Source organism: Hyperolius riggenbachi, chromosome 3 (assembly GCF_040937935.1).
Source record: "Hyperolius riggenbachi isolate aHypRig1 chromosome 3, aHypRig1.pri, whole genome shotgun sequence".
NCBI lineage: Eukaryota > Metazoa > Chordata > Amphibia > Anura > Hyperoliidae > Hyperolius > Hyperolius riggenbachi.
In genome coordinates, this window is record NC_090648.1 from 375,004,103 (window position 1) to 375,024,990 (window position 20,888).

The 20,888-nt window shown below is 43.7% G+C and overlaps 1 protein-coding gene across 22 annotated transcripts in view; it reads right to left on the reverse strand.

Annotated features, from left to right (window-relative positions):
• CACNA1C (calcium voltage-gated channel subunit alpha1 C) overlaps positions 1 to 20,888 on the reverse strand; it is a 710,887-nt gene that overhangs the window by 46,883 nt on the left and 643,116 nt on the right. For 16 of the 22 annotated variants that reach the window (XM_068277205.1, XM_068277193.1, XM_068277198.1 and 13 more), the window contains 6 exons: positions 11,274 to 11,436; positions 10,300 to 10,427; positions 6,837 to 6,933; positions 5,839 to 6,154; positions 5,331 to 5,458; positions 2,303 to 2,437 (listed from right to left, as the gene is read on the reverse strand). In XM_068277205.1, the coding sequence (XP_068133306.1) occupies positions 2,303 to 2,437; positions 5,331 to 5,458; positions 5,839 to 6,154; positions 6,837 to 6,933; positions 10,300 to 10,427; positions 11,274 to 11,436 (967 nt within the window). The remainder of the gene's footprint in view (positions 1 to 2,302; positions 2,438 to 5,330; positions 5,459 to 5,838; positions 6,155 to 6,836; positions 6,934 to 10,299; positions 10,428 to 11,273; positions 11,437 to 20,888) is intronic. The other 6 variants (XM_068277210.1, XM_068277201.1, XM_068277211.1 and 3 more) reach the window with 1 other exon arrangement.

The following is a 20,888-nucleotide window of genomic DNA, read 5'->3' on the forward strand; positions in this document are numbered from 1 at the left end:
CCCTCTGATCCTCATTAGCATTACATCCATCGTCCATGCACGCGCATTGTTACAGCACGAGAGCTGGCACCCCCTAAATCCCCCCCCCCCCCCCCCCCCCGATGGGTCACCTCCCAACGGGCTCCACCTGCAGAAGCCCAGGCAGATCACCCATGTTCCCCTGCACAGAAAATTTAAAATCAAGAGCTCACCAGGGGGGTGGGGAGTGTGTGTGTGTGTCATAGGCGGGGGGGGGGGGTTGTTCTAGTGGAGGTGACATGGGCAGTGTGTTGGTATGGGTTAAGTGATACAGTCTATCTTTACAGCATCACGCCAGATTTTAGAGGGTGGCATCCACATTATTACAGGGTGACAGTCAGCATGTTACAGGGTGAAGGATACAATGTTACAATGACAGATACAGTGCTATGGATTATACATGAAATGTTACAGCATGACAGATGCAAGGTTAGAGACCCAGTGACAGTTGTTATACAGTAGCAATAAAAAGGATGTGAACCCTTTGGAATAATAAGGATTTCTGCACAAATTGGTCATATCATCTTCATTTAAGTCACAATAGACAATCACAGTCTGCTTAAACTAATACCACACAAATAAGTAAATGTTTCCATGTTTTGATTGAACACACCATGTAAACATTCACAATGCAGTTGGATAAAGCTGCCCTGTCCTATAAAAAACACACAGCTTTTGGAGATAAATGTATCTCCAAAATCCTTGCAGTTCATCGGTCCACGGTAAGACAAATTGTCTATAAATGGAGAAAGTTCAGAACTTCTGCTACTCTCCCTAGGAGTGGCCATCTTGTAAAGATGACTGCAAGAGCACAGTGCAGAATGCTCAGTAAGGAGAAGAAGAATCCTAGAGTGTCAGCTAAAAACTTACAAAAGTCTCTGGCTTATCCATGTTAGCGAATCTACGATATGTGAAACACTAAACAAGAATGGAGTTCATTGGAGGATACCACAGAGGAAGCCACAGCTGTCCAAAAAAACCCATTGCTGCACGTTTAAAGTTTGCAAAAGAGCACCTGGATGTTCCACAGCAGTACTGGCAACATTTTCAGTGAACAGATGAAACTAAAATTGAGTTGTTTGGAAGAAACACACAACACTGTGGATAAAAAGAGGCAAAGCACACCAACATCAAAACCTCATCCCAACTGTGAAGTATAGTGGTAGGGGCATCATGGTTTGGGCCTGCTTTGCTGCATCAGGGCCTGGACGGATTACTATCATTGAAGGAAAAATGAATTCCAACGTTTATCAAGACATTTTGCAGGAGAACTTAAGGCCATCTGCCCATCAGCTGAAGATCCGCAGAAGATGGGTGATGCTACAGGACAATGACTCAAAGCATAGACGTAAATGAACAACAGAATGGCTTAAACAGATTAAAATATGCCTTCTGGAGTGGCCCAGTCAGAGTCCTGACCTCAACCCGATTGAGATGCTATGGGATGACCTCAAAGCAATTTACTCTAGACATCCAAAGAATATTGCTGAACTGAAACAGTTCTGTAAAGAGGAATGGTCAACAATTGCTGCTGACCATTGTGCATGTCTGATCTGAAACTAGAGGAAACATTTGGTTGAAGTTATTACTGCCAAAGGAGGTTCAACCAGTTATTCAATCCAAGGGTTCACATACCTTTTCCACCTGCACTGTGAATGTTTGCATGGTGTGTTCAATAAAACATGGACACGTTTAATTATGTGTGTGATATTAGTTTAAGCAGTCTGTGATGGTCTATTGGTGTGACTTAGATGTAGATTAGATCACATTGCAGGACCAATTTGTGCAGAAATCCATAAAATTCCAAAGGGTTCACATACTTTTTCTTGCTACTGTAGATACAGTATCTCAGAGGGACAGATACAATGCTTGTGTGGTTATGAATACAATGGTAGTAAATGAAACATACAATAGAACAAAAATTGAAAACACATTACGTGTTAAATGTTGTCAGGTACAGTGACAAGTGTTGCACAGTTATTAGTGGAATGAGTACATTAATGCAAGACAAACATAGTATTACACAGAGATGAATACACTGATACATGAACAATGTTATGGAGAACTAGCTACAGTGTCAACGGATTATGGATGTTATAGTAATAGCATAATTTTCTATTACAGAATGACTAAGGCACCATACCTGTGTGAACATGGCCCTGGCCTGGATAGTGTCACACTGTGTATGTGCTGCAGAAGTACTTGTGATACAGAAGTGCACCCCCCCCCCCTTCCCATTCTCACATACAGCCCAGCACAGTTTGCTCCTGTCACTCCTACACACCCGGAAGATGTCGTCCTCTGATGCGGCAGAGACCGCCTCCTTCATGGCCTTGTCCAGCTCCTCCTCTGCAGTCAGATCTCCGGAGATAGCGCGACGAATCTCAGGCCCGATATCATGCAGCGTGCGCAGCCCAGCCTGAGGGGGAACCACAAAGATCTGGACAGTGTGCCACAGTGGAGCTCCCCCAACACCTTCCATCAGCAGACACAGCGACATCACATTTCCAACCCCTGGAAAATGCTCACCTATGGGTGCCCTTAAGGACAGAGGCCCAGTAATACCCGCTCTTCCCTGCTGTGAGAATTTGCAGGCATACAACATAATCAGTTCATCACATATAGGGGAGATAGTACCCACCCTTACATCTGAATACTCATAAAATAAAATGATATCACAAATCCAATGACAGCTCTGCCACTTCTTACTGTCCTCAGATGGTCTACGGTGTTATGTTACTGTTACACAAATACTGCCAAAAAAGGTTGTAAAGATTTGTATCTGCTTATTTAGCAATGCATAATATTTTATGTAATTTGGCAGACAAGGCTATAGAAGGGTGGTATATACAAATATATACAGAATGGTATATACAGATATATACACTAATGTACAGGGTGGTGCATACAGATATATGGGGTGGTACGTACACATATATGGGTGAGATATACAGCTATGTACAAGGCGGAATATACAGCTATACAGATATATAAATGTCTAATATATATACAGTATTTTTATAGATATTTGTATTCTCTATGTCCATAAAACGTTTATGCAATTGTCTCGGACAGATATCACACTTATTCAGAGTGAAATGCACTCTCAATGAAAATATGTGCTGACAAATATGTAAAGGTCTTTACTCTTGTTTGTCTGCAGGTACAAGGTGGGGCTAACGCAGGTCTATTGTAGTTATCCCTCTCTTTCTTGTCCACTAATGATACAATCTTGATTGTACAATTTTACCACTTTTATGTAAAATGAAGGATTACCTAAAGTATAAAAGTATGTTCACTGTTTACTGCATAGGTTTGTCAGGATTGTGTCATTAGTGGTCACCTTTAGTACACATATTGGTAATTTGTACCACTATACCACCAACAACTGTCTGAAGTGCGGACCCCAGTTACCGTATGTCCTCTACACAAACCCAAAATACCCCCGAGGAGTGTGACTTGATGGTGCGGTGCTTATTGTCAAACATAGTTTAAGGGTCTATTCACACTATATCCACTGCACTGGAGAGTAATTCTGCATGTCAGCTCACTGCATATACAATTATATGGGGCTGTACACAGTGCTGCATTGTAATAGCAATATTCCAACTCCTGGCATGCAGGCATTGAATTAACATGTATGTTATACTGCACACAGAATCCATTGGAGTTCACACACGTTATAATGCGTTCATTATGCAACCTGCATAGTGTGAATCCAGCTTGAGGTGCTGTTTTCATTCAATATATATTCTTGAATTGTTAAACCAGCCCTTATTGGCTGTTTGCTGGTACAAGACATTCGTTTATTGATGCCTCCTGGGTTTGGCAGGGAGACAAAATACTCTGAGGGTATTTAGTCATGAGAGCTGTAAGCACTATGAAAAGGCCAGAAAGTAATTTGTGATAGAGATAATCCCACATGCACATTCCTAAACATCCCATAATTAGGTTAATTTTACAAATATTACATAAAAGACTTGTGGATGAAATAGTTTTGAATAACTTGATGACATCATCATTCTAGCCTCACTGCTCTATGACTATTGATGGAGCCACCTGCACCAACTATCTCTTGTTCACTACAATTACCATGATCCCTAGTGGTGACCGTTAGCTACTAAACCATTGCTCTCCTGATGTCACTATGTAGGTTAGATTATGGTTCTGTTGGCAATAAAGATGGCTATAAACTATACAATCGCAACACCGACAAGCACCGCAACATCGCCAAGGACAGCCATAGTTCTCTTGATGTCGATTGTGTAACTGGGCAACAAACTGAATGGTCTATGGCCGCATATATGGATAGTCGCCGCCCATCATTTTGGCGTAGGTTGAGCCAAATGACAGCTCACCCTGCTGCTGCACAAATTCCAGGCAGCGTTAATTACTATTACCCCTCTGATTCATAGCAGGGAAAGAGAAGTAATTTGGGGTCAGCCAAGCGCCGCCATCCGGATTACACTGCTGCACGGCCATAGACATAATAACATTATGTCTATGGCGGCGCCCAGGTCAGGCACCGTGTGGGGAAGAGTGCACCAAAATGACCTGCTTAGCTATGGCCAGCTTAAGGGGTAGGGCTCAGGACTACACTTTCCATGATCCCTAAAATGTTTGAATGTGCTAACTGTAAATAGCCAGCTAATAATGCTGAATGCTAGAATTATAGTATCTAACCCTCACCATCCCGACATAGGAAGGGGAGTCATATTGCATTTTTTCTAACTTACCTTTGCAGGAAAATACAAAAGATAACAAACAATATCCTAATTTGACTGTAACAGGTGTTTTTTAAAGTCTGTCCAGAGTTCCACTCAAGCCTCAAATGAGGCGACATTTAAAACTTATTACACAATAAATATTTAAGTAAAATTGCATCATTTTGCAAAATAAAGAAAAATACCTGCTGTACCAGTTCATTAACTCTCAGGATTGTACAACTGCCTCTCACTGCCATTCAGTCAGATCCACTCTCCCTTTAGCCACATGGGCATGCAAGGTGATTGCTCTGTGAGCTGAAGCCTCACCTCCCCGCTGACTGACAGCCTATCACAAGGCATGACTTTAAGTTGACTGGGAAGAAGCAGAGCCAACAGGTAAGAGGAGGTTGCTGCAACAGGTATTTTACTTTTTCATTTTGCAAAACTACAGGCTTTTTACCAAATGTTTCCATGCATATTAAAAAGCCAAGTCTAAACTTAGGCTTTATGTAAGCTGTCACAGGTTGTGTCCATTTCCAAAAAATGATGTCCAGAATACACAGAAGGACTGTAGCATTGCAAGATGAGGGGTGTAATTACACATACCTGCAAGGAGAGGGCAGTGCGCTGCGATGGCTTCCCCACCAGCCCCTGCTCTTTGCGTTTCTTGAACTTGCGGAAATATTCCTGAATCAGGAAGGTAGCATAAAACTTCCCCACAGTAACCTCGTCATCTACGAACAGCCATAAAGATAACCAGAGATGGGTATTGGTTTACAGACAAGAGGACTTTGCCAACAGAAAATGACAGAATTCAATAGTTTCAAGAAAAAAGTCAATAAGACAATAACATAAGTAGAAGAATGGGCTGACGTCAGCTCTCTATAAGTGAGGTGCTTATCACTATAAGCTGTATTTCCTACATTCTCTCTGTTCATATAAGGTTTTCAGATTTAAATGTCAGTAGCTGAAGGGCCTTGCTTGATCTTTCCATTAAATTCTGCAACCCAATAGAAATGTCCAAAACTGACAGCAAACTCAAGTAACCTTTGCCTAGTGTCAGTTTTGGCTTTAGCTGGACTTTAACTGGATATTATGGTCCTAGCACACCTACCACCAGCAGGGGGCACCACCTGGTCCAGGAGTTTCATACTGGTCCTTTTCCAGATCTTTTTAATGATTGCTCTGAGTTCCTCATTGGCCTGTTCCAGGTTACCTGTAGAGGGAATGATGAACATACAAGGAAAAGGAAAAAACATTTGAGATTTTCCCAGGTGTGGCTCGTCGTTAGGTACAGCAAATGAGTAATATGACTGGACAACCTTACCATCGGTTTTTATGCATAGAGAAGTCCGAACTAAAGCAAACAGTGTAGCGTTAAACATGACTGTCCCGTCACTGTTCAGAGGCATGTTCATGGCAACCAAACGCTGTAAGAAGAAAAGGAGAGTGAGGCTGCATATCTCTTAAGTCACCTCAAAATCTTATACTTCTTAAGTGGCGAGTTTAGATACAAATATTGCTTTAGGGCTCAACATTATAGGGCTCAACAATATTACAGAAAATAGTGAAATAGTGATGTAACAATGTAGAGATAAATGTAGCAAACCAGTCATTGAGTCCATATGGTGGGGGAGAAGAGCAAATGGGGAGAAGGGTCCTGCCAAATAGGCTTATAATCTAAGGGATTGGGGAAAGGGACACATAAGGGGTGTGTGGAGTAAGTCCAAGAGAGGAGATACTATATAAAGATCTTGGGTAAGCAATGGTGAAGATATGAATCTTTAAGGCCTGCTTGAATGAGTTGAAGGAGGGGCAAGCCTGATGAGGGGAGGGGGGGCATTTTATTGAGCAGGGGCTGTTCTGTAAAGTCTTGGAGTAGCAGAGAGAACGGGTAGGGGGGGAATGAAGGGGAGGTATGGTTGATGGAATTGTATGCCAGGCAGAGCAGTTGAAATTTAATTCTGAGGGAGCCAGTGCGATGAGGGGCAGCTGAAGAGGAGCAGCTGGAGGAGTGAATGAGCCTGGCAGCTGCATTCATAACAGATTGCAGGGGTTGGAAGTCCAGAAAGAATGACATTGCAGTAGTCCAGTCTTGTGCTATTAAATTACCTTACATGCCACACGGTGAGGGCACAGCTTCCCAAAACCCAGAGGTGGCTGTATCCGCCTTAGTAGAGTCACCACATCCAGGTGCTTGATGCGCCCCCTAGTGACAACAAATGGTATTACAAAGCAAGCTAGATGTCAAGATAATAAACTGCCTCCCAAGCCAGCAGAACTACTGGTCTCTGACTGCCTTAAATTGAACAAACAGCCATATAGCCCCGGTTAAGGCCCCGTTCACACTTGCGGTTCTCTGCCAAACGGACCGGATGACCTGACCGGATCCGGATCGGAACCGTACGGTTCTGATCCGGATCCGATCCGGATCCGGTCAGTTTGCATCAGGTGTTCATCAGGATGCGATCCGGATCCGTTTGACAAAAGATAGTAGAAAAGGAATAAAAATGTTGGGGTCTGGGAGGTCAGCAGAAGGTGGACCTGTGGAATCAGGCCCTCCGCTGTTTAGCACTCACCTCCACCTCCGACATACTGCCAACATCTCCAGCACGTTTAAAATCACTGCTGCTCCACTCCAAAATGCTTGCCCATGTGTCCCCATCCAAAATCGCCGCTTCAATACGAATAGGAAGTGGTGTAGAACATCCGGATTTTTAGCCAGTGTGTTGTGCGCTCTCCGGTTCTCATAGCTTTGTATTGGCCGGATGGTGAAGTCCGGCTCCGCCCCGGATACGGCTGCCGGAGGAGCCGGACCAAAAAATAGCGCATGTTGGAACGGACGCCGGAGTCCGGATCCGGTCCGGATCCGGTCCGGCAGAACGGACGCATGTGAACGGACGCATAGGCTTTCATTGCTATGCCGTGCGTCCGTTCCGTCCGTTCTGCAAGCGGTCCGGCTCCGGCACGGCGATTCCGGACGGCCACCGCTAATGTGAACCGGGCCTAAAAGAGCACAAAAAAGAAGGTACAAAACTACCATCAAGATAAAATCTAAAGAAACCCCGGATCTAGGAGGACTGACTCCCACAGTAGCCATATATCATTAAAGAGGATCTCCATCCAAAAAAAAATCCTTCAGCGTTGCTATAAAGAAAAGTTATATTGGGAGGGGAAGGGAAGGGAAAGGGGTTGAAGTTTAGGGGAGGCTTTAGTTATGTGTATCAACTGTTGAATGTATGTATTGTATGCTTTTGAAAAAGTACTCCTTATGAACCATAATTTGAAAGGAATCCAGACACTATCCAAACAAAATTCAGTATCTTTGAGGTGTGACGTTACAGTAGTGAGTGCAGAGCTCACAAAGCAAACTTCTTAGTTGAATGGCTCATGGGGTAGGAGCTGAGGGCACAGACTTACCAATTATGTAACACAGGATGTGAAACGGCCACAGTCCAGTCTCCTTTGCCGTTTGCACACCCAGAATGCAGCAGGAGGTGTTCTACAGCCTAGAGGGGTGAATGTATATATTCTTATTTGCAATTGTATCCCAAAACAGAATGCCATGGTTTCTCTTCACATTTTGCACACTTTGAAAGAAGACTTAATATTCAGTCTCCCCTATAGCTATATTTTATAAAGTGATTTCTGTAGAAATCTAGGGAAACCATATTATTTTAGTTTCAGGTCAGCGTGGAAGGATCAAGGCACAATGAAGACACATAAAGCTGCTAGTCCCTAGCTTTATTGATCTTTAATCAGTAGCCTATACCTCCTTTACAATGAGAACTCTTTACCTTTCCTCTAATAGTTCATCAAGGACATCTTTGAGGCTGAGTTGAAGCCCCTCCCACAGTGTGATGGCACACTGTGGCAATGACAGTTTCCTGGTTGTTTTAGCCATGGCTAAGACAACTTCCTATCTGTGGCACTCAAAGAATTGTGGGAGTTAACACACAGTTGCCAAGCAAGCAGTACCTCCCTCTGTGTATAAACCCACTGCCATTTTTAGCCAATCACATTATTAGTGGGAATGTTTATAAATAATTGCAGTTTGTGCTTTTTTTTCTTGTCTACCAGCACTAAATATGGAGACCTAAAGGGTCATAGAGGGCCAAACAACATGAACCGATTACATGACCCTGTATCAATCATTTCTTTTGTTTTCAAAAAAGTTTATGAAAACACGAAACAAAACAGCAAATATCACAATTACATCTGATGCATTTGCAGAGAATCAAAACTCCTTATAAACCACATAGTAATAGACACTTATATCTTTGGAAAAAAAACATAAATGAAACAAAAAGAAAGCATATCTGCAGCCTCAGATACAAGGCTGTAGAAATATACCAACAAACGTGGCAGCAATATTAATATAAAACTCCTAACTCATATAGGACTAATTTCACATAACGCTAATAGAGTGAGCAGCCCACCCTGCCTGCAGAAACCATGCCTTATGGAAGCCCAACATACTGACCAAAAATACATCTTAAAGAGAATCTGTACTGTAAAATTCTTACAAGAAAAAGCATACTATTCTATTCATTATGTTCTCCTGGGCCCCTCTGTGCTGTTTCTGCCACTCCCTGCTGCAATCCTGGCTTGTAATTGCCATTTTATTCAGTGTTTACAAACAAAAGACATAGCAAGTGATAGGCTGAGAGGAGCTCAGTGTGTGAGTCATACAGAGTGTGCAGGGGGCCTGGAGAGGGTGTGTATAGCTTCTATTCAATCACAAGCAGTACAGCACATTCCAGCCTGACTGCCTGAGCCCGACAGAGGAGAAAAGATTAGATCATATAACAGAGATAACACAGCCACTGTGCAACTAGGAAAGGCTGCAGTAAGACAGAGCACATTAGAACAGCTATATGAACGTATAGGATAGAAGAAATGAGGCTCAAAATTTTGTTCCAGAGTCTCTGTAAGTAGGGTGCTCGAAACATGTAAAAACAGTGGATCCACCCCGCCATTCCCAAGAGCAATACAAAGTGATAGATCCAACTATATGGGTAATTAGGTAAAATAGATATAAAGGCCGTACAGGTACAGATAGCCCAGGTGGAGCTGCAGTGAAGCTGCGATGAAGCCGCGAGCGCACTCTTCCAACAGATCTCCAGAGAACTCATACCTCTCCATTTCAGGAATCCCTTCCCGTATCAATCATTTCTTGGTTTCTCTATGTTTTTTTTGTGTGTTTTTTTTTAACTTCTCACTTTGCTATGTATTATTATTTTCCCCCTACTACTATCTTTCAGTAAAGTTGCTCTTTAAAACTTCTCTCAAAGTATGGTTCATAAGAAATACTATTGCAAGAACATAACTGGTTCTTTCAGAGGTATAAGTAAATAAAAAAACAAAGTGTAGATCAACAAAAGATAGTTGTTTTTCATCTTGCCTTGCATTGCTGTACTTAACAGTGGATTACAAAAAAACAAAACAAAAAACTATCGGCCTATTTAGGAAAGACCAATGTGTTTCTGCGCTGAGAACACAATGCTGCAATGTGCAGTGATGTTCATATGAATTTTAGAAACATTATTACACAGAAATCAGTCTTAGTTCTTACTTGGCTTCTGGATCGTACTCTGCCCAGATCCTCTTAAATTCATCCAAATGATGAGGGCCCAATATGGACCAATCCCGCGTCAGATAGTCAAAATTATCCATAATGACCGCGACAAACAAATTGATGATCTGCAGGCATAAAGAGAGGGGGAAAAGGTTGAAACACGAAAAGTGAACGTGAGATCACCGATTGAAGGTTTTAAGCTTGATTGAGTGAATTATTTTTACTTAGTCTAGTGGGTACAGCAGTACAGGGAGATTTTTGTGATGCCTTACCCCACCATCAGCTGTATCCAAAAAGGTTTACGGCAACTTCAAGTAAGTTCACTGTGAATCTTATATATCCAGGAATAAGTCCTACTGTGGATGTGCCCATTGTTTGTGCAATATATGATAACATCTGCTCTTAGTATAGGAATCACAGGCTAGATTGGCCTTGACATGGTACTTCCCAGTATCTATGGATGTATGCAGCTGACAAGTTGTCTGTGACCCCCCTCCCCCCACCCTCGTTGGACACAGACAACAATAAGGACTGGAACTTAATCCTATTGTACAACATGAGAAGGCTGTAAAGCAGCAGTAAAAATTTGGCAAGCATTCTACCTCTTCCCCCACCCTGCTGTCTATGTTGATGTTGACTTTAGTCTATGCAGTGAGTGACAGAAATAAATTAATTTTGCACATGTAATTGGTAGCAGGTAAAACCCCAAATAGCTGTATCCAAAAGTAATATAAAACATTTGGGTGGAATGGGGATTTTGTTGTTCGTTCTATCTTAGGCATTATAATAATGCATCAGAATACCTCCTGCCACTTCTATAAGCATATCAAAGCATATTTAAGGCTTCTCAGCATTATAAATTCATTCATAGTGTTGGTATTTTTTAATACTTATGGGTGAACATGGACAACAGTGCATCCTTACGCTACAGAATACTCTTGTGAACAACACCCTATGGACTCGACACTTACCAGGAAGGCGCAGAGCATGTAGAAGCTAATGAAGTAGAAGACAGCAAAGCTACTGCCACAGGAGAAGTCCTCCTCGATAGGTGGAACATCAGAGTCAATCTCACACTTCTTGTTGGGAAGACAAGCCAACATGATCTCCTGCCAAGCTTCACCAGTAGCACATCTGAAAAGTGGTAATCAGTCAATGAAACAGGGCCACACCCACAACAGACAACAGCAAATACACAGGTACAGAGTCATTAGATTTAAGAACACTTCAATAATAGAGAAATAACAAAAACAGTAAACACTAATTAACCATTTGGCCCGGACCAGAGACTGCTGGTACCAAAAAACGGGGCCTACCATCGTCTCGTTGCATGGACCACTTGCTCTTCCTTAGCTGCAGGCCACTTGTTCTGCTGTTGCTATAACGGCTGGTGTCAGGATCACTCAAAAATCTTACCACAGCATGATGGTCTGGCGGCCCTGTCATGTTCCGAGGGTTTGCTGCCTGGATGGACTTTGTTGATGCAAGGTACACGGGACTCTGTGTCTCATAGGGAGCCGGCACTTCCGGGTGGTCTGTGTGACACGCGCGTCATCTCAGAAGATTCAGAGTTTGCCGCTGAGGGTAATGGCGGATGTAGGAGCCGTGGGACAGAAGTGCGTAGTAGGCATGCGTGGCTGTGGGCAAACGAAAGTACGCATGCACGAGTGATGACAAACGAAAGTACGTATGCGCAGTTCCTGGCAGACGATAGTACGCATGCGTGGTGTGCAATTCAATTGCAAGGCCAGCCCTCCTCTAGTATAAAAGGCATCTGCTCACAGCGCTCCACGCTGATTCCTCTGTCAGCTAGTGACCCGACTTGTTCCTAGACTACTCTTGATCTGATATACCTGGTTTTGACCCTTGACTCGTCTCTGACTCTCCTGGATTGCCGCCTGCCCTGACCTCAGCGTGTTACCCGGATCTGAACCTCTGCTGCCTGCCCTAACCTCAGCTTGTTAACCGGATCTGAACCTCTGCTGCCTGCCCTAACCTTGGCTTGTTACCCGGACCTGGATTACTACCTTATACACCAATCACAGTTGATACCAGATCACCTTATTCCTTCAGTACTACCGGATCTCCCTCAAATCTCCCAGCCTTCCAGCCTCCACATTGAGGTGTCATCTGTTCTGCTAACCACTGTTGGAGTACTTCCTGTGTGCAACCTGGTGGGCACTAGGCAGCTAAAGTAGTCCGTAACCCACTAGGGATTGCGGCCCATCACCCCCTCCTGGGGTGCTCTGGTGAAGCCCCGTGGTCACTTAGACTCTGCACTCGAGAGACTCTCACCTCAGTGGAACGGTCAACAGTGCACTATCATAACAGCTGATTTCATTGGCTCCTGACCCTTGTGATAACTGTGAGCCAATCTTGTTTTACAAAGCTCTGCCATCAAAACGATGGCAGAGCGAGTGGCCAGCAGCAATGGATTAGCAGCGCAATCAGCAGGTCTGTGCGGAGCAGTAACCTGAATCTATGTCCTGGCAGGAATAAGCAGCCATAAACAGGGCGTAGATTTAAATGACCGCAGTCCGGAAACAGTTAAATCAGAACCTTGGAATTGTACTTAGGCTTTGGATGTCTGATGAGTCTAAAAGGTAGCCTTCCTTAGTTTTGCAAAACAACAGTCGGCATAGGGCATAAGAATGTGGCTGTTCATAACAGAAGGAATTAGCCATAATGGACGCCTTTGGAGGATTATCCCCAATTGATCAGTTATGTCAACAAATTGCTAACCTAGCAATCTCAGTTCAGAAGCTTGAACAAGGATATCAGCAATTGCAAGGTCAGGTACAAGGCCTTGCAGCCAACACTGTGCCACCTCAGCCCTCCACTCCCAATGTCACTTTAACTACTCCAGCTCTGGAACCTAAACTACCATTACCATATTTTTTCGTTTTTCTGGAGATAGAAACAAGTTCCGACTATTTAAGAGTGCATGCCAACTATTTTTCTCCTTACAACCCAGAACCTATTCCTCAGAAGCTGCCCAAGTTGGGGCCATCATATCTCTTCTTCAAGGAGAACCTCAAGCCTGGGCTTTGCGGATGATGGAGCAGGGTCATGATTCGGTCAAGACTGTTCAGGCTCTCCTTGATGCTCTAGCGGAACTTTATGATGATCCAGGTAGGGCAGCCTCCATCAAAGCAGCACTCCAAGCTCTACGTCAGGGTAGATGCCCGGTAGAGGAGTACATGTCTGACTTCAGGCGATGGGAGGCCGATACTCAATGGAACGACGCTGCTCTGAGATTCCAGTTCCGCAAAGGATTGTCAGACCAATTAAAAAACGAGATAGCCCGGGTTGGCGTTCCTGCAAACCTTAAAGATCTGATTGCTCTGGCTATACAGATTGATAGAAGGTTGAGAGAGAGAAGGTTGGAAAAGACTGGAGTTCCTGTTGGACCTTATTCCACCATCAGTCAAGCTTCTTCAGTTCCTTCTGGAGCAACTGCCAGCACAGGGGATGATACGGAACCTATGCAGTTAGGACTGGCTAGACCATCTCTCTCTGCTGAAGAACGACAACGAAGGATCACTTCCCGCCTCTGTCTCTTCTGTGGAGCTTCTGGACATTTTAGGTAGGCCTGTCCTGTAAGACCTTTGGGTAAGACTACACTGATGGAATCAGGACATGAGTTTTCAGATACTCCTTCATCCACTCATGTACCTCTGTTTTTGTCTCTTCAGGGCCCAGGAGGAACCAACGAGATTAAGGTCATCTTAGATTCCGGAGCTTGTTCTTGCTTCATGGACTTATCACTTGCCCAGAAACTTAATCTTCCTCTTCGAGACAAAGAACAAGTTCTCTCCATTCAGTTAGCAGACGTCTCTCCTATTAATTCTGGTCCTATCACCTAAGAGACCATGCCTCTTCTAGCTACAACCAGGCATGGGCTTAATTTTGGATTTGGGTGATCCGGATAGTTACTATCCGGATTTCACCCAGTAATGCTGTTAGGGCTGGGCAGGGGGGGGGGGGGTCAAGCTTACCCGTCTGACGTCTTCTTCGCTCATCCCTCGGCGCCTCCCACAATACGTTCCAATGCATCGTCACGTGATTACAAACACTTTCTCCTTCAACCCGGAAGGAGGAAGTGTTTGTATTCACGTGACGTCAGACGGGTAAGCTTGACCCCCCGCCCAGCCCGCACAGCATTACTGGGTGAAATTCGGATAGTAACTATCCAGATCACCCGAATCCGAATTTAAGCCCATGCCTGATTACAACCAACAATCAACATCAAGAATACATATGCTTCAATCTGATTTGCTCTCCTTTGTTATTCCAATTATTTTGGGAATGCCATGGTTACAAACCCATAACCCCAAGATTGACTGGACTAAACAGGACATCTCCTTTGAATCCGATTATTGTTAGACTCACTGGGCCAGATTTAGCAAGAGTGTCTGAGACAAAATATTAGTAGGTGTTTAGAATGCATGCAGAACTGTCTCAGGCATCCTAAGAAATCTCTAGCTAGTGCAGATTCCTTCTAAAACTGAAAGGACTAGAAGGCGCTAAGAAGATCTCTTTAGGCAGTGCTGTGTGTGAGGGGAATTGCTGTTGTTGAGGTAACCAACACATCTGCTGTCAGCAAGCTCTGAGTGAGGGGGGAGGAGCCCTTCACAAACCACATCTATTCTGCACTCTGTAGAACTGCTAATGAGCACTTCTTAAGGCCCATACACACGTCGGATTTCCGCGAACGACGGGTCGTTTGAACGTCCCGTCGTTCCGTCGTTCGCCCGCTAAATCGGGCGTGTGTACAGGCTGTCGTTCGCTTGATAAGGGTGAGTTTAACTCACCCTTATCAAGTTTAACTCGCCCTTATCAAGCGAACGACAGCCTGTACACACGCCTGATTTAGGGGGCGAACGACGGAACGACGGGACGTTCAAACGACCCGTCGTTCGCGGAAATCCGACGTGTGTATGGGCCTTTATTCAGGGACAGTTCTGCGCTGTTCTTAATCTAAGGAAAACACTCAGAACTGCCTCAGACTCCCTTCACTTAAGAAAGCATTGGGAAGCTTCTTAACAATGTGCAGAACAGTTCCCCTGCTGGTAAGGACAGATTAAGAAGAAATATCTGTCGGTAATGCATTGATAAATCTCCCCCACTGTTTCCTTTCTTTTGGACAAATACTCTGTCTTGATACCAAGAAACAAAGTTTAATACCCACAATGTATTATGAATTCCTGGATGTCTTTGACAAGAAAGGTGCTGATAAGTCACCACCTCATCGTATTTATGACTGTCCAATTGAACTTCGACCAGGAGCGGAAATTCCTTTTGGCCACCTCTACTCTCTGTCTGAACCTGAACTTTCTACTCATAAAGATTATATTGATGAAAATCTGAAAAAAGGGTTAATTAGACCTTCTACATCTTCAACTGGAGCAGGAATATTTTTTGTAGAAAAAAAGATGGATCTCTAAGGCCTTGCATTGATTATCAAGAACTTAACAAAATTACTGTCAAAAATCGGTACCCTCTGCCACTAATCACCGACCTATTCCAGATCCAGATTCTGCCAAGATTTTTCAAAACTCGATTTAAGAGGAGCTTACAACTTGGTACAGATAAGAGAAGGTGATGAATGGAAAACAGCTTTTCGTTCCCGCTTTGGCCATGATGAATACTTGGTTATGCCATTCGGTCTATGCAATGCACCAGCAACATTCCAACACTTTGTTAATGACATCTTCCGAGACTTCCTGGATGTATTTATGGTTGTATACTTGGATGATATCCTTGTTTTCTCATCATCTCTGGAAAAACACCAGGGTCATGTAAAAAAAATCTTGGGTAGACTTAGGGTTCATGGACTTTATGCAAAGCCTGAAAAGTGTGAATTCCATAAAGAAGAAATCCAATTTCTTGGTCTTCAGCTCTCTCCTCGAGGAATCTCAGCAATCCTTGATTGGCCGGTCCCTGCTGATAAGAAAGGAGTGCAGAGATTTTTAGGATTTGCTAACTTTTACCGCAAGTTTATTAAAAAAATGTCTTCAGTAGTTCTTCCAATCACTCAGTTAACCAAGCAGAATCAAGTTTTTCAGTGGAACCAGGAAGCACAAATCGCATTTGACAAATTGAAACAACTGTTTACATCTGCACCCATTCTTCACCATGCAGACCCATCATTACCATTTGTAGTTGAAGTCGATGCCTCCGCCTTTGCCATAGAAGCCATAATTTCTCAACGTTTTGGTCCCAAAAGACTGTTGCATCCTATTGCCTTCTTTTCAAGAAAACTCAGCCCAGCTGAAAAGAATTACGTCATTGGAGATAATAAGGAACTACTAGCCATCAAATCAGCTTTAGAGGAATGGAGATATCTATTAGAAGGAGCACAACATCCAATTTTAATATTTACCGATCATAAAAACCTTGAGTATCTCCGAACATCCAAGAGACTTCAGCCTCGACAAGCTAGGTGGGCGTTATTCTTTTCACGTTTTGAATTCCATGTGACCTATTGACCAGGTTCAAAGAAAGCAAGCCTGACGCCTTGTCTAGAATGTTCCCTGATGACATAGAGGAAAATTCTTGTGAATCACCGGACACCATTCTTTCAAACCGCAACTTTCTTTTTCTTCTCCATGAACTTGGAAAGCAACTTCAACAAGCATCTACTGTGTTACCTACTGATGCGAAAGCCCAACTAATTTGTCGGGATGGAATCTTTTGTAAAGATGAGAAGATCTTTGTACCTGAGGACCTTCGCACCCCCGTACTTCAATGGAATCACGACTATAAGTTGGCGGGACACTATGGATTTAAAAAAACATTGGATCTTCTCCAAAGAAAATTTTGGTGGCCAGAAATGTCAAAAGACTGAACAATTTGTAGAATCATGCCTGGTCTGTGCAAGATCTAAAACACCAAGGCTATGACCTCGGGGACTACTTTCTCCACTCCCTATACCCTCCCGCCCCTGGGAAATTATCCCCCTGTATTTCATAGTCGAACTTCCTCCCTCTCATGGATTCACCACAATTCTGGTGGTGGTGGACAGGTTCTCAAAAATGGCGCATTTCATTCCCTTGTAGAAAGTTCCTTCTGCAGCTCTTACAGCCCAGACCTTCTTGCAGGAAACAGTCAAATTACATGGACTGCCTTCTGATATTGTCTTGGATAGAGGTGTTCAAAATACACCCAAATTCTGGAAAGAACTGTGTTCACAGTTAGGAATTCAAGTTTCATTGTCTTCAGGTTATCACCCCGAATCCAATGGGCAGACAGAGAGAGTCAATCGGGTCTTGGAACAAGATCTTAGGTGTTTTTCCTCGGCTGCTCAAGATAACTGGTCTTTGTTGTCAGGGCCGGTTTAAGCAACAATGGGGCCCCAGGGCAAAATAAACCTGGGGGGCCCCCCCAACATATAACCCAGAACAAAAATCGGCATTAGGGGACCTTTTTTGCAGCTGGTATAGTCAGGGTGTGAAGTCCCAATCGGTAGGAGCTCCACATTCTGGCTACCCCAGCCTGCATGGGGGACAAGGGGTTAAAAAGTTTCAGGAGGGGGGACCCCACATAATTAAAAAAAATATATATATATATTCCCACACTCTAAACATAAAAAAATTTTTTGGGAAAATAGGAAAAAATGCTAGGGATCTTCATACAGCCATATTGTGGCTGTATAGTGATCCCTGGCCAAAGCGCTGCGGCTGCGTATGGACCCCCTGGAAACCCTGTCAGGAAATTTATTGCGCTTTCGTTTCATGCCTGTAAAATTACACTACCGTTAGGTTTGCTATTAAAAGTGACATTTACCGCATTTAAAAGTATACTTTTTTCCTTTGAAACTTTAAAATCGATTTTCTCAAAAACTATAAGGCCGATTTGAATTTTTTTTCCTTTTGTAGCCACTGGGGGCCCCTACAAGCTCTGTGGCCCTGGGGCAGCTGCCTCCTTTGCCTCTATGGTAGCGCCGGCCCTGTTTGTTGTTATCAATGGCTGAGTTTTCCTTCAATAACACTGTACATTCATCCACGAAGCAAACTCCATTCTTTTTAAATTACGGCTATCATCCTACTAGCATTCCGGGAGTGGTGGGAGAGACTTCAGTTCCTGAAGTTTAGGACCGACTTACCAGGATGAAAGAAAACTTTGAATTAATTCAAGAAGTATTACATTTAACTCAGCAGAGAATGAAGAAGCAGGCAGACAAGAGAAGGAGGAAGAGTCCAGAGTTCGTTCCAGGAGACTTAGTTTGGTTGGCAACTACTAATCTCAAACTCCGATGTCCTTCCAAAAAGTTGGGTCCTAAGTATATAGGTCCATTTGCTATTGAAAAAAGGATTAATACTGTGGCATTCATTACCTTGCCTGAATCCTTGAAAATGCATCCGATCTTTTATGTGTCTTGTTTTAAAAGATTTATTCCAGATCCATCAGGAAGGGTACCTGCTGGTCCACCACAACCCATTCTGATAGAAGGAACAGAGGAATTTGAGGTTGAGAGAATATTGTACTCCAGAAGACGATCAGGAATTTTGCAGTACTTGATCAAATGGAAGGGGTTCTGAGTAGAGAAAAACTCTTAGAAGCCTGCTTCAAATGTTCACTCTCCTAGATTAGTTTTTTTTCCCCATAAAAATAACCCAGGAAAACCAAAGCCTAAGGTCATTCGGAGTCTGCCCTTAAGGGGGGGGAGGGGCAATGTCAGGATCACTCAGCAATCTTACCACAGCCTGATGGTCTGGCAGCCTTGTCATGTTCCGAGGGTTTGCGGCCTGGATGGACTTTGTTGATGCAAGGTACACGGGACTCTGTGTCTCATCGGGAGCCGGCACTCCCGGGTGGTCTGCGTGAGGCGAACGCTTATGCGTACATGCGCATCATCTCAGAAGATTCGGAGTTTGCCGCTGAGGGTAATGGCGGAAGTAGGAGCTGTGGGACAGAAGTGCGTAGTACGCATGCGTGGCTGTGGACAAACGAAAGTACGCATGTGCGAGTGATGACAAACGAAAGTACGTATGCGCAGTTCCTGGAAGATGATAGTATGCATGCGTGGCGTGCAATTCAATTGGAAGGCCAGCCCTCCTCTAGTATAAAAGGCATCTGCTCACAGCGCTCCACGCTGATTCCTCTGTCAGCTAGTGACCCGGCTTGTTCCTAGACTACTCTTGATCTGATCTACCTGGTTTTGACCCTTGACTCGTCTCTGACTCTCCTGGATTGCCGCCTGCCCTGACCTCAGCTTGTTACCCGGATCTGAACCTCTGCTGCCTGCCCTGACCTTGCCTTGTTACCCGGACCTGGATTACTACCTTATACACCATTCACAGTTGATACCAGATCACCTTATTCCTTCAGTACTACCGGATCTCCCTCAAATCTTCCAGCCTCCACATTGAGGTGTCATCTGTTCTCCTAACCACTATTGAAGTCCTTTCTGTGTGCAACCTGGTGGGCACTAGGCAGCTAAAGTAGTCCGTAACCCACTAGGGGTTGCGGCCCTTCACCCCCTCCTGGGGTGCTCTGGTGAAGACCCGTGGTCACTTAGACTCTGCACTCGGGAGACTCTCACCTCAGTCGAACGGTCAACAATGCACTATCATAACAGCTGGTCAGAAGCTGATTTCATTGGCTCCTGACCCTGTGATAACTGTGAGCCAATCATGTTTTACAAAGCTCTGCCATCAAAACGATGGCAGAGCGAGTGGCCAGCAGCAATGGATTAGCAGCGCAATCAGCAGGTCTGTGCGGAGCAGTAACCTGAATCTATGTCCTGGCAGGAATAAGCAGCCATAAACAAGGCGTAGATTTAAATGACCGCAGTCCGGAAGCAGTTAAATCAGAACCTTGGAATTGTACTTAGGCTTTGGATGTCTGATGAGTCTAAAAGGTGGCCTTCCTTAGTTTTGCAAAACCACAGTCGGCATAGGGCATAAGAATATGGCTGTTCAACTGTTGGCCTAATGTTCCATGAGATCTGTGACAAGGTCCACGGGACATCAGAGATATACTGACATTGTTTATATGCAGCCAATAGAAGTATAAAGAACTAAAAACTACTTAACCCCAACCTGCAACCAGTATAACTGCATGTGAGGAAATACTGTCCCCACTCGGCCATTGAGGTACAGATGTGGTTGCTTCTCAAAAAGAAAGATACTTTTTGATTTTAAAAAAACATAAATTCTGACATTTCTGACCTTCCAAACAGGGTGGAAACACAAATAGCTAATGACTGGAGGCGCCCAATAAAAGTATAAAAAACGAATAACTGCTTAAAAGGAAGGTAACTATAAGCTTACCTTCGATGATGAAAACATTTAAAGTTTAGAAAGTTTTATTAATAAGGACAAAATATACAACTAAACCAATTTAGCAAGCAATATAAAACAGAAAATATATAATAATGATAGTAATAAATCATCTCTGACATATTTCTCTAATATCTTATATTGTTCTCTCTGACTGAGCTATTTATACTAAAATTGCTTAAGGTTCATACACACCTTCCAACTATCTACCAAACGTGTCTGTTAAAAAGACCCTGAAGTCTCTCAAAATTCATGATATTAACCACTTGAGGACTACAGTGCTAAACCCCCCTAAAGACC